Source organism: Cyprinodon tularosa, unplaced genomic scaffold (genome assembly GCF_016077235.1).
Source record: "Cyprinodon tularosa strain WSP-4 unplaced genomic scaffold, ASM1607723v1 ctg272, whole genome shotgun sequence".
Taxonomy (NCBI): domain Eukaryota; kingdom Metazoa; phylum Chordata; class Actinopteri; order Cyprinodontiformes; family Cyprinodontidae; genus Cyprinodon; species Cyprinodon tularosa.
The window spans coordinates 2,190,936-2,205,780 of NW_024038977.1; the positions used below are offsets into that span (position 1 = coordinate 2,190,936).

Consider the following 14,845-nt stretch of genomic DNA (forward strand, 5'->3'; position numbering starts at 1 on the left):
CACCAAGAAACAACAATGGTGGACTTTAAGAGTTGTGTTGTGTTTCAAAAGTTTTTGTATTTAACTCTGGATTTTACACCAACACCTGTTTCTCCTCTATCAAGTCTGTGTGGGCTGCCTCGACGTTATTCCACAAAAATGCCTCTGGTTTCCTGGGTTTGTGGCGTTTTCCCCGCTTTGTGCTTCCTTCTTTATTTTTGGGGCAGAAACATAGATCCCCTTACTGATGTGGCATTAGTTTTAAAATGTCTATTACGGCGCCTCGGACCTTGTTAAGTTGCTTCTTCAAGTGCAAACCTTGCTTCCCATTTGAAACATGTGAGGGCTCTGGATTTGAGGATTTTGCACATGATCTATGTGTGTCAGTACATTTGTACAGCAGGTTTTTTCCCCCCACTGTAAACGTGTGCATGTGCCAACTTTCTCACTCAGAATTACCTCATTTTCAGAGGAGAAAATCAAATTCTAGTTAATTTATTTAATCTAATGTCAGAGAAACTAAATATTCCAGTAAACTACCTGTTTTATGTTAACGTCTACAAATTCAAAGATGATTTATTTATTAAAGGAATAGTACACCCAAAACATGATTAGCCTTCATTTTCTACTCACCCCCATGCTGAACAACACTCTGGAGTACTTTTTTGATATCTCAAATGCATCTGGAGATCTGGGAGGCTTCTTGCTGTCTGCTGACATTCAAATAATGGAGGTCTATGGTGCCCGAGACAGAAAGGTCCATGAAAGTCCACAAAAAACGTGTCAATATTCCTCCATACTGCTCGTCCAATGTATTCCAAGTGTCCTGAGTGGGTAGCATCCAGAATTTACTCGAAACGAAGTCATTTAGAATGTTTTTAGAGCATAAACAGTAGTGTATAGGATTTCCTGAAAGCGCGCGCCTGCGCGTTCATGACGCTACGGAAGCCGGCAGACCAAACCAGATGAAAGTGCGCATTCAGCGTCTGCTCTACCGATAATGCAAGCGTAGAAGAAGAAATGTGCTGTTTACCTGTGCAAAGAAAGAAACAACGAAAGAAAAATATCTGAGGACTTCAGTGTTGAGGAAGAGCATGAGTTCTTTGCCGAGCTGAATGCGCACTTTCATCTGGTTTGGTATGCCGCGGTTTCCGTAGCGTCGTGAACTCGCAGGCGCGTGCTTTCAGGAAATCCTATACACTACTGTTTATGCTCTAAAAACATTCTAAATGACTTCGTTTCGAGTAAATTCTGGATGCTACCCACTCAGGACACTTGGAATACATTGGACGAGCAGTATGGAGGAATATTAACACGTTTTTTGTGGACTTTTATGGACCTTTCTGTCTCGGGCACCATAGACCTCCATTTTTTGAATGTCAGCAGACAGCAAGAAGCCTCCCAGATCTCCAGATGCATTTGAGATATCAAAAAAGTACTCCAGAGTGTTGTTCAGCATGGCGGTGAGTAGAAAATGAAGACTAATCATGTTTTGGGTGTACTATTCCTTTAAACCATCAATTTCTGTAAATCAACTAACAAGAAACTTTGGTATACCTGTATGAACACTTATACCTTTAAAACTTGCTTATGGCTTATGAAAATACAATATAATAGAAAATAAAAAACTGGCTCAATACGCACTACAGTATACACAATTTCATCGCCATCAAAATTGTGCTACTACAGATATTTTGGTTGTGTTGTTTTAGCTCTCAGATGCAATATACGATGCACAGGTAACATATACTCCTGCCCAGTTGCTCCAGCTTAAAAGTAATGTGGATGACCTAACATACATTTTGCTGTGCAGACGACAAATTTGAAAAGACAAATACCACCCAGAAGGTAGCTTAAAATCTGACAGTCAAACAGACGATTTGACTATCTTTGTAAATAGTTCAGCAAAAAAATATATTACTTCAGGAAATTGTGAGATGAAATTGATACATACTGAGAAAATTATTTGAAACATGGCCGTCATAAAAAAAAACATACCTAATAAACGGAAAATGCATTACTCAAACTGGGCGTGCAGGAATGGGAGCTATATAATTTAAAGACATGACAGGATTAGTTGTCCTCAAAAAATCCTTTTCATTTCCACACATTAAGACTTACACAGCATTTTGATGTTCATAATTAGAGCAATCATTGGCATGACAGGAAGCTTCAGCATTACACATTTATAGTGATATATTTATAAAATTTATTGTGATATATATATATATATATATATATATATATATATATATATATATATATATATATATATATATATATATAGATATATATATATATATATATATATATATATATATATATATATATATATATATATATATATATATATATATATATATATTCGATCACTTATTGGACCTTACTGATTAGACATCCTCAATCACTTTGTTGTGCTCTCCTAGAATAGAATGGATAGACCATTCTCCTGGAAAGCTGGGTCACTCTTTCTGGTACAGCTCTTGACTGGTTTTTATTCCACTTAAAGGGAATAGATTTGTTGTGTTGTGTGATTACGTAACTTTACACAGAAAGCACAAAAATCCAATGCAGGGTCAATCTTGGGGCCCCACCTATTTAATATCTACATGCTCTGCCTTGCTCATATTATAACAAATAACAAGATACGTTACTATGACTATGATAATGACAGCTCCATATTACCAAGACATTGATATTGATTGATTGACATACTATGAACCCAATCAAACTTTTGGTAAATGCCTGCAAGTAATGAATGTGCTCTCATGTCAACATCATTTAAGAAAAAATAGCACATTTTCAAGTTTTTCATCTCAGAGTGTAGACCTTGAAAAACTTCTTTTAGTCCATAAAACATAAAACATACATTACAGACTTGCCAGTAAATCAATGTTTCAGACTACTCAGGTCCCTTGGCTCAAGTCTATTTATTATAATCAGAACCTTACCAGATATGGAAAAACAGCATTTAGTTCTTATGCCGTAGTAATCAGGAACAAACCTGTGAAGGTGCTGAAAACCTAAGGGATTTAAATCAAAGTTAAACACCGTTTTTCTCCTGAGTTTCCATTGATGTTTCTATCTAAATTGTTCAACATTTAAGTTTGTAATCCTGACCTGCTGTTGAGAACCTACTAAAGTGCAACCTTCTTTCCTTTTTTTCTTTTCTTATGTTCTATTTGTGCAAAGTACTTAAAGCACATTAGCTTTTTAAAACAGGAATATTAAGTCAATATATGCTGTCATATGTGCGTTACGTTTTTCTGCAGTAATAGGCTGCAATTGCATTTTTTTCTGTGGAGAAACCTGATTGAATACTTCATAGAATACTTATCTGTGCAGTACTACTGTGACAAATTTGAATAGAGGCTGCAATTCTTTTTCACATACTTAATTCTATTCGAATATGTTTACCTAACAGTTGCTTTTGTGTGAACAAGTCAATCACAAGAGTTCACGTACATGTAAAAGTAGACAGAAAAATCTGGCTATATAGAGGATTTAGGTTTATAAATACATACTTGAATAAAGCTATACTTGGCATGTTTTGGACTTAAATGTAATAGCCTAATTAACAGCCTTTTTTTTCTTATGTTCTACGCAGAAAAACCTGTTGCAGTGGAACTGAGCTGTGGTGCCGGGCCCAGCCATGTAATTCTAGAGCTTGGTTCACCCCTTCTGCTGGACTGCAACCTGGGGTCCAGTGACACTCCTTTTAATGTTACCTGGTTCAAGGATGGCCAGCTTCTGCCCCCCGCACCAGGAGATCATCAGTATTTAAGCAATGGATCCCTTCTCCTGTTACCCACCTCCACAGACAGTCAGCCACCAAAGAATGTAGAGGGTAGTTACAGCTGCGTGAGTGCCAGCGACATTGGAGCACTGACCAGTCGGGCAGTAAATGTGCTGCTTGCAAGTAGGTGTTACACAATTAACAGGACACACTTCTTTCATGTAGGGATTTTAATGTAGAGATTTTTTGTGTCTCTGGGCTCTAGTCAGGTTTTTACAGTAATTTTGTATCACAGGCCTTCCTCTTTTGTTGGTAGACAAAAGAAAACATACAGCTCTAAATTTTTAAAAGCAGGAAGTTGATGCACAATTTTTAATTCTTACGGGACTCTCTCACCAACACAAATGCAAATATACCTAATTTCCTCCACTGACATGCCTAAATTTCCCTTTTATAGCTATTTATCAGTGAGCTTCAATGGCTTGCTATCTGAATATTTGACCCCTTTTCTTATCAGAAAAAAGCAGAGTTAATTTAATTTTACTAGTTGGCTGACATGGAATCTGCTTTTAAACATTGCAAATGTTGTTTGATCTTTGTTTAAGTTAAATATGTGCCTTTTCCAGAAGATTACTCTATTTATCCATTTGGAAACTATTTCTATATTGGTTTGCTTATTGTTCCACCCAGAAAAAAGAAACAGCTCTAACAAACCTTCCCAAGTTATAATGAATTTCACAATAATGGTTTGTAAGTATCAAACCCATCTGATCATTATTATGTCCATGCATTAACCTGTCCATAACATTTATTAGATCAATGCATGTTGGCTAATTGGACATGTTGCTGATCTACCATGATTGCTCTGAAAAGAAAAAACATCCAAACTGTTTCAGTTCCACCCTCTTTGAATTAATAAATTGCATGTATGACTTGGGAATGGCCATAAAAGAAGAAATAAGATCTGTCATGGAGTTGGAGGTAATCATGACAATAATAACAATGTCATGATGGGTATCAGGGAGGCCCAATATGCAGAACACTGACGACACGAATGGAAAGTTTAACAGAGTTTATTGGCAAATTCACACAAATAATAAAGACTGATGCAATGGTTCTGGGCTGGGACCGGTTCACTGGCGTCTGTGAGAAAGACAGTTTGGTTAGCGAAGGCTTGGTTGAGACTTGACTGATTGTGTTCAGGTTTGTACCTTGATGAACGTAGAGGAGGCTTTGGGAGCGGAACTGTTGGGTCCGGAGAACGCTTGGGTTGGCAGAGTCCTTAAGCTGTTTCAGCGTCTTACTTCTAAAGGCTGTTTTGACCTTGGCTTGTGTTTCCAGCTCGGTATCCAGAGCTGCTAGGAAATCCAGAGAGTGAGTCTTCAGGTTTGGCTCGGCAGGTTAAGCTCTTCCAGAGCTTCACAGGAGAAAGAACAGGAAACCTGGAAGCAGAGACAAAAGGGTTAGAATCCAGGTTGGACTCAAAGGAGACTTGGTTCACTAGGGATCTATGGCTTAAGTGCTAACCAACTGATTAAGACACTGCGGCGTCGAGGCAAGGTCTGAAGGCAGCTTAAGTAGTCCAGGTCCTCCAGATGAGATCATCAGCTGCAGGTGTGCAGAGCAGCTCAGCAGGGAGGATCCAGGGCGGACTCTGCTGGAGAAAAGGTGTATTTCTCCAGCTCCCAACAAACAACAATTAAACAAGTATAAATGTAAATTTAAAGTTTTTATTTAAAAGAGTAAATATAAATCATAAAACCTTAAAAAGTCAACTTTGATCGAGATGAAGGGACCCACTGTCTCTCAGCAGTAAGATTACTTTTAAAAAGCTGAATTTACCTTCAATTAATTGAAAATATAGCAAACCAAGATAGACCGGTAATGGTTGAACTGAACACAATACTTCACATGATTAAAGAACATTGAGCAAACAATTCTTTTGTGTTTTCTAAACATACCACAATACTTCACTTAAGTTATGATGTTTCCCATTTGTGTTCATGGCTCAAAGGCTGCATTGATTAATTAAATTTTGTTGGATTTTTCCACACTAATATATTCTACTCTTTTTATTTCTAACTCTTTCATTATTTTGAAATGAGCACAGATCATTTCTCGATCACCTGTTTTTGAGTTAATGCTTTCTACTTAGCCATAACAACCTCAGAAATGTTTGCATCCTGAATTTACATTTCCCTATTATAGTAGAATCTACATATTCATGAAGCACACTAACACACATATTTTGTGTCCACTCTTCTGGATACATGGCACCTGTTTTCAACATCACCTTTGTACAAACTAAGACATTTACACAGGTTTTAAATCATACATAAAGCTTTAAAGCCCTGAGTTTAAGGAAAAATGTGTTCCCTGGGAAAAGAGATAAAAGTATGATTTGATGATCATATTTCCTGTTTTTATTTTTTGGTAAGTGATAACTAGATATTAGAAATCAAAGTTAGTTAAATTGTGATTTTATGAAGGCCAAAGCTTAGATCAATGCAATGAAAAATGAAAAAAAGTAGATAAAAGTAGAGGTTCATAATCTCATAAGCCAATTATAGTTGTGATCTTATCATGGAAGTTTAAAATTATAGCATCTGGTATTATTAGCAGTCTGTTAGACTGCAGCTGTTTAAAAGAGGACATTCAGAATTTTCTTTTTGCCCATAATTAGTCAGATTGAATGAAGACTTGCTTCTATCATAATTGAATTATCAAAAAGAACAATCCAAGTAGGAGATTCACGTTGTTTAGATGGGAATTTAATGCATCCCTTCCTTTCACTTTGCACCACAGTGTTTTAGAAGTTTTTGTAGCCTTTATGTCTAAGCATATAGAGATGATGCTATTGCTCTACTACTAAGCCACTTTGCACAATGGCTTGAACCCATCATTGAAAAATTAAAAATTTCTATTTAACAAGTGACACCACACAAACTCAGCTGATTAAAAAAATAATCAACAAGTACATTTGTAAAACAGTAACCTTAAAAGAAGAAGAAAAAAAAGTTATCTTCACTGAAGTGGAAGTTTTGCACGAGTAGTTGTCATACTCATACTCGTTGTCTTCCATTCCCTGGAAGTTGTCCCCCTGTTGTGGGGACAACTGTATCGGCAGAGAAACTCCCAGTCTCCCTCCGGGAGGAGGCTCAGGCTACAGAATATCTTTTAGGCAACAGCTCTGGCCAACTGCAACAGGCAATCCACAGCCAGAGAACATGGTCCACTAAGACTTGGTGTCGCCAGCCTCCCCTGGAATCTGGCGGAAGTTGTCTTGAAGTTGAGAGTTGATTAAGTCGCTCCCTTAGGTCTCCATCAAGCGTTCTCAGCAGATTCTCAATACCCGCTTGGTCCTCTGCCTCTCTCAATACATGTGTGTCAAAGGTATCCAGCCTAGAACTTGAATACAAAGTTGATTATCAACCTTTTGCCTAGAGTGTCCTGGTGCCACAAATTGACATCCTTATGCTTAAACATAGTGTTCATCATGGACAATTTATGGCTAGCACAGAAGTGCAACAGTGAAATACCACCAAGAGCTAGCAGTCTGGTCCTCATTATCCATAATCCCCTTTAAGTGTCACTGTTATTTCCAACACAAGTGTTGAAGTCCCCAAGTAGAATGAAGGAATCTCTTCGAGGAGAGCAATCCAACACTCCACTTGTTGGATAGCACTGTGGGGAGACAGCAGACCCTCCCCAGCAATTTGGCTCTTCATGAGGACCACTTTAAAGTAGGTAGAGTGTAGCTTCTCTCAAGGAGCCAGGTTCTAGGTATCAGGCCTCCCAGGCCTCCACTTCTGACTGCTCCCCAAACATCTTTACACTGGTCCCTCATGGTGGTGGCAACTAAATGTTGCACTCCTTTAGACGTGATCTGGCTAGGGTCCCTCGAGGAGGAAACCACCAGGCGATGCCAACCCCTGACCTAGCTCCAGTGTGAGGTTCTAGCCATGCCATACCAGGCAATGCAGGGTGCCAAGTTGGATTATTTCAGTAACTCATTTGAAATGTATTGTATACATATTTAACAGGCTTTATTTCAGTATTTCTTGAGCATTTCCTACTTAGTAATATAACATATTAGAATGTTACATTTGACCACTAAAAATTATACTAAAATATGAGCTTTATGAAAAGTATGTTTAGAATTTGCTCAAAGATTATCACTGTACATTTAACACAAGGGGGTTTCATTTTTCTGTTATTAGACAGAAGATCATGACATAAAGCAACAGGGGAGAGAATTTTGTTTTTGTCTGACAAAAGGGCTTCCTTTTATCTCAAACTCAAGTCCTGGTCTTTATTTAGTCTTTTGCTTTGTGTAAGACGAGACACCATCCAATGTGAGTGCCCGTCTTTTGTCAGATGCTACATGCTTATTTATGAGGATCTTTTCTTTGAGGAACAATAAGGACCAAAGCACTAAAAGGAAGAGGAGCGGGGGTGTTTAATTAATGCTGTGAATGGCGAAAATGGCAAAGGACAGGTGGAAAAGTTATTGCCTTTAAAACGATTCAACTATTTTGGAAAACTATCCACACCCTTTGTAATCTAAATAAAATCACAATAATTTATTATTTTTATTATATTGAATAGAAAGAAGTATGCTTAGGTTAACCCTAACCCTTTCCTTGTGAATATCAATGCAAACTTGTTTGTCTATATCTTCATTAGCTTTGCTTTTTTTAGGATTTAGGTTGTTGTTGTTAACTTTTTAAGTCTTATTCATTAAACTGCTAAGGTGTAAACCTTTCTACTTTCTTATTCTCTGTATATTTCGGGTTTTTGTCCTGCGGAATTTGGATCTCCATTGAAGTTCAAGATCTTTTGTAGCTTTAAAATTTCTTTTTCTTCTATTGATGTTTTACAAATAGCTGATTTATCCTTAGACAATGGGTTTTCTGGGATATTAAGGGGTTGTATTTCACTTAAAAGTGAATACAAATGTATTTTTTTTATTATTTTTAATAAAATATGTTTAGTTTCTGGGTGAAGTTTTTTTCAGTTGTAAGAAAGGCTCTAGCAGAACTGCGTTAATATCGACTCTGTAGACATTTCATTCCCCACAGTGTTTTCACTTGGAGAAGAGTGATGAGAGAATGTAGCAGAGATCACATCTGTGCAAACACATTAGAAAGACAGCTGCTCTGATTTTGCATGTGCCATGTACATATGAATCATTTGTTTGTCCCTGATAGTCCTAGAGACAGACAAGGACTTTCTCTTCTATTCAAATAAAGTTTCTGATAGAGCTGCTTATTTTTTCTTTTATTCTTTTGTATTTCACTCTGTGGCTTTCTTTGTTTTCTTTTATTTAAGAGTAAGGTAACAAAGACAGCACACAGCATATTATCTATGCAGGGGCTGAGATGACATTTTTACGGTAACATAACCTGCTTTAATAGCTAAACCACACGGCGAAACCAGGGTATATAGTGCAAAAATAGTCATCCATTTTACTGATGTTATCATAATGTTGGTAGTTTTTATATAGCATAAAGTTTATCAATCATTACATGCACAAAACAGTACCAAACAGTACATGCATGAATGGATGTACAGAAAATGCACGGCTAGAGACAGATGGAGTAATATGCCTTTTACTTAAAACAAACCAAATATATAATCAACCTTCAAAATGCATGAGACATGTTTGGCCAGTGCAAGACAATTTCACTTGGTAAGACTTCTTCAAATCATGGTATATATTCTCTAAACAAGACTTCCAAAGTGCTTCTCAAGTTGTCGTGCTGCTCTGGGGGAGTATTTTGAGATATTTGAGCAGCTCTTGCTTGGTATATCAATCTCTAAACAGGACCACAAGGATGTTTTGGCTGGATGTAAGATTGTAAGACTTGTTTAGATACAGACTTCTCCAGATGCAGATAATATCAGGTACCACCTCCTCTGCCTGCCACTGTCCAAGCGCACCTACCGTAGGACAACCTCCGCCCTCCAAGCTGTTGCCATCTTGTAGCAGCTAAAATGTTCCCATATAGCCAGATTTTGATTACAGAGCTTAGTGATGGACAGCGTCATGTCCAGGGGTGAATATAAAGATGTTCTGGAAGCTCCCTAACCTGTAGAGCTAGCAACAACACAGGAGGGAGGATAGTGGCATTGGAGGGATCTAAACACTATGACAAGCTTTAGATATATACCGTACAAACACATATTGCATGAACACTATGACTGAAAATGTAAGAAGTTTTGTTATTGTGACTTTTTGTGACTTTTTTTTGTGAGAATGGCAACCAGCTCATGCCTGATATTATTATAGAGGAAAACGAAGCAAGATCATCATAAATAAAGGCAGGTTATTAACTTTTCTACTATATTTATGAGACAGAGAGAGTTCTGATATATTTTTTTAATATTCAGCAGATTTCAGAAACATTTTTTTTCATGTTAAAAATCCGAAGTTGTCAGTATGTGACCAATATGTTTTTTTCCCTGTCTCTTACAAAGAATGTGTAAAATAAAATATAGTTTTGAAGGATAGTTCCACAATGAAAAATGTTTTTGGACTAAGCTTAAAAAAAGCTTCCTCCGACAGTGCTGAAGGGCTTTCCTGACTGGGCTGCACATGCTCTGCAGTAGCTTTGACAAATAGTTGTCCAGGCTGGAGGTATGCTTGATGAGCTTTCACAATCTCAGCCTTAGAGCTGGGAAGCAAAGAGGTCACGGGTAGAATTATCTGCTTGCACAAGGGGAGGGGGAAAAAAACGCTGCAATCCGATAGCCGAGGGGCCAAATAGTGGGGCACAGAATGAGGGACAGAAAAAGATAGCAGGAGAAAGTCAAGACCTGAGAAAAAAAGGGAAAAATATTTGCCCTTTTTGTATCTAAAATAATTGGTTAATCTTCCTTAATACAGGCTTCACCAGAATCCTCAAAATATAAAAAAAATATCTTGTCAGGAGGGTTTTTTTTAGTCCACCCTTAGCTGTGAGTGCTATAATGAAAACATTTTTTCGGTGTCATCACAACATAAAGAGCAAGATTTTAACCAAGGATGCAGGTTGAATCTGCTGTGAAATTTAATCTCGCATTCAGTGATCTTAAAAAAACTCACAGTTACACTTTGAAAGAGCAGAGGTGGAATGTCTGCCAGTCACCATTGTTCCATCACAGCATAGAAAAAAGTGCTTTCTTTGAACAGCCCAGCCCCCCTCTCTTTCATTGACATTTGTTGCTGTGCACCCTTGCTTATCTGCTGTCATTCACCCTCATGTGCACAATCCGTTAGAGGCGAGATACATAGTGATCCACCAACGCAAACACAAGGAGTCTGTCTGCAGGCATTAAGTCAGGCTAACTGCTGTGAGTTAAAAAATATTTTTCCGAAAAGCTCTGCAATTTAGTCTGGCAGCATGTCAGATGCTGAGGCTCGTCAATGTGAAAGTGGCAAGGGTTAATCAATAGTACCTCCTTTATAGCCTGCAGCTCTTTCTGACATTAATGTGAGATGATATTTGTGCAACATTATAAATACAGGTGCTGGTCATAAAATTAGAATATCATGAAAAAGTAGATTGATTTCAGTAATTCCATTTAAAAAGTGAAACTTGTATATTATATTCATACATTACATACAAACTCATATATTTCAGATGTTTATTTTGTTTAATTTTGATGATTACAAATGACAACAAATGAAAATCTCAAATTCATCATATCAGAAAATTAGAATATTGTGAAAAGGTTCAAAATTGATGGCCCCTGGTGCCACACTCTAATCAGCTATTTAACTCAAACCACCTGCAAAAGCCTTTAAATGGTCTTTCAGTCTAGTTCTATAGGCTACACAATCATGGGGAAGACTGCTGACTTGACAGTTGTCCAAAAGACGACCATCGACACCTTGCACAAGGAGGGCAAGACACAAAAGGTCATCGCTAAAGAGGCTGGCTGTTCACAGAGCTCAGTGTCCAAGCACATTAATAGAGAGGCGAAGGGAAGGAAAAGATGTGGTCGAAAAAAGTGTAAAAGCAAGAGAGATAACCGCACCCTGGAGAGGATTGTGAAACAAAACCCATTCAAAAATGTGGGGGAGATTCACAAAGAGTGGACTGCAGCTGGAGTGAGTGCTTCAAGAACCACCACACACAGACGTATGAAAGACATGGGTTTCTGCTGTCGCATTCCTTGTGTCAAGCCACTCTTGAACCACAGACAGTGTCAGAAGCGTCTTGCCTGGGCTAAAGAAAAACAGGACTGGACTGCTGGTGAGTGGTCCAAAGTCATGTTCTCTGATGAAAGTAAATTTTGCATTTCCTTTGGAAATCAAGGTCCCAGAGTCTGGAGGAAAAGAAGAGAGGCACTTCATCCACGTTGCTTGAAGTCCAGTGTAAAGTTTCCACAGTCAGTGATGGTTTGGGGTGCCATGTCATCTGCTGGTGTTGGTCCATTGTGTTTTCTGAGGTCCAGGGTCAACGCAGCCACATACCAGGAAGTTTTAGAGCACTTCATGCTTCCTGCAGCTGACCAACTTTTTGGAGATGCAGATTTCATTTTCCAACAGGACTTGGCACCTGCACACAGTGCCAAAGCTACCAGTACCTGGTTGAAGGACCATGGTATCCCTGTTCTTAATTGGCCAGCAAACTCTCCTGACCTTAACCCCATAGAAAATCTATGGGGTATTGTGAAGAAGAAGATGCAATACACCAGACCCAACAATTCAGAAGAGCTAAAAGCCACTATTAGAGCAACCTGGGCTATCATAACACCTGAGCAGTGCCACAGACTGATCGACTCCATGCCACGCCGCATTGCTGCAGTAATACAGGCCAAAGGAGGCCCAACTAAATACTGAGTGCTGTACATGCTCATACTTTTCATGTTCATACTTTTCAGTTGGCCAACATTTCTATAAATCCTTTGTTTTTATTGGTCTTCAGTAATATTCTAATTTTCTGATATGATGAATTTGAGATTTTCATTTGTTGTCATTTGTAATCATCAAAATTAAACAAAATAAACATCTGAAATATATGAGTTTGTATGTAATGTATGAATATAATATACAAGTTTCACTTTTTAAATGGAATTACTGAAATCAATCTACTTTTTCATGATATTCTAATTTTATGACCAGCACCTGTATATTAAATGGCCTATATCAGAGGTGTTTATCTCAATTTTTGTAGAGGGCTATTTCTGCATCATCAATTGTTTTAAAGAGGCATTTGTAGATGTATGAATGAAACGTTTGATAGTATTATTTCATTTACAAATAGAAAACTACAACTTTATAACTTTACGCCCATTTATTTTGCAATTTTAGACACTTTGTTAACATTAAGAGAACATACCTCTTTCCATTGATGATGTGCCTGTTTTGGCTCTTGAGGGCTGGATAAATCCATGTGAACATCTGGCTTATTTCTTGATAGAATTCACAGGTGCCACTTCCTTAGTTTTTCAAACCACGACTTTCCTATTGTTAGATCACCAGAAATATTTTCAGAGCAGAATTTGTTTTTCTTCTAAGCCAGGGAAATACACTTTTTTTTCATCCTTTCAACCAGCAATGGGGAACATTGGGCAAGGGAGGGAAAAGTTTTTTTTTTACCAACCATGTGCTTAGAAAAGCTGGAGAAAACTTAAGTCTATTCTTAAGTTAAGTCTATTCTCTGGAAATAGTTTTGAAGATAATTTAGGTCATTTCAATCTGGAAAACTCACTCAGAAATAAAAGACAATTAGAAGAATTTTATTAATGCTATTACTTTCATCTTTGGCACTTAGACCTCGGCAAGAAATATAGGCGCTGACTTTTGCTTTGATTTGAATTAACAGGAGTACAGAACAAGAATATGTCCCTACAGGCCTGAAACTGTTGGTGGAGTGAAGATAGATGAAGGTGGTCAGACTGCTGGCTGAAGAGATCCAGAGGACTGTGTGAGCTGATACTAGTGCTTCACTAGGGGATCTGAAAGATGGAAGTCCAGCTTGGATAACACAGGTTGCATGAAACTGTCCATTATGAGCAAGCATGAAGCGACAGTGGAGAGGAAAAACTCCCCTTTGGAAGGAAACCTCTGACAGAACCAGGCTCAACATTGCGGTCTTCTGCCAAACTGGTTAAGATGGGACAAGGAAGGCAATGCAGTAAGAGTCCGGGAGGAATGACATTCTGATGAAGCTTTAGCTACGATGGTGGAGGAGGGGCTGGAAGTGGGTTGAATCGGGGTCAACTGAATCATAGTCAGATATAGATCAACCACTACTTGCGCTTTGGCCGGGTAGCAGACTGCGGTTTGGATTTGAAGACCCTCTTAAGATGAACTCTGGATGCTTATTGGCTTTAGTTGAGGTGTGGTTCAAAGCTTATTGGCTTTTCAGAGGCGGGTAAGGGCAAGTAATCAGTTTCTTCAGTTGAACTTACGCCCAGGATCACTTGTTGAAAGCAAAAGTTTTTCAGTTGGTTACTTACTGTTAGAAAATAATATAAATAAAAAATATCTAAGTAAAATTCTTTATTGATACAAAATGTTTCTGTTAGTTTTATCCTTTTTATTGCACTCAGGGGCGCAACTACATATTTTTGAGGTAGATGCGAAAACACAAAATCGGCGCCCCCCTCTGTACAGTAACCAATGTCGTTCAACTTTCTCTCCATTAGACAGTAAACAAAAACAGTATCCTTTGAAAAAACACCTCTTACTCTTCTCTGCTCTTGGATATGGGCCACCAGAAACTTTCGGTGGGCCATTTTCAACCATGTACTGCCGAAATATGTCCCCCATTTTGTGTGGTAAAGGCCATTCAGATGGATCTTCTGAATAAAGCCTTGTCTCAGCACTCTACTCTGCAGCTCTTTGCTCCTCTCCCTCTTCATTATGTGAACCTCTATGCTCCTCTCCCTCTTCTTCATCATCTGGTCCTCTCTGCTCCTCTCCCTCATCTGCACCTTTCTGTTCCACATTCTCCTTTGTGGTGATTGACTCACCATGTTTGCCTGCATTAATTTTCCCAAAAAAGAACACAGTGAGAGATGGTCATCAGAAATTCAAACCATTATGGTCAGTCTAGTTCTATAGGCTACACAATCATGGGGAAGACTGCTGACTTGACAGTTGTCCAAAAGACGACCATCGACACCTTGCACAAG

The 14,845-nt window shown here is 38.2% G+C and overlaps 1 protein-coding gene across 2 annotated transcripts in view; it reads left to right on the forward strand.

Annotated features, from left to right (window-relative positions):
• igdcc4 (immunoglobulin superfamily, DCC subclass, member 4) overlaps positions 1-14,845 on the forward strand; it is a 95,844-nt gene that overhangs the window by 28,929 nt on the left and 52,070 nt on the right. For both annotated transcript variants that reach the window (XM_038289844.1, XM_038289845.1), the window contains exon 2: positions 3,587-3,898. In XM_038289844.1, coding sequence (XP_038145772.1) covers positions 3,587-3,898 — 312 coding nt within the window. The remainder of the gene's footprint in view (positions 1-3,586; positions 3,899-14,845) is intronic.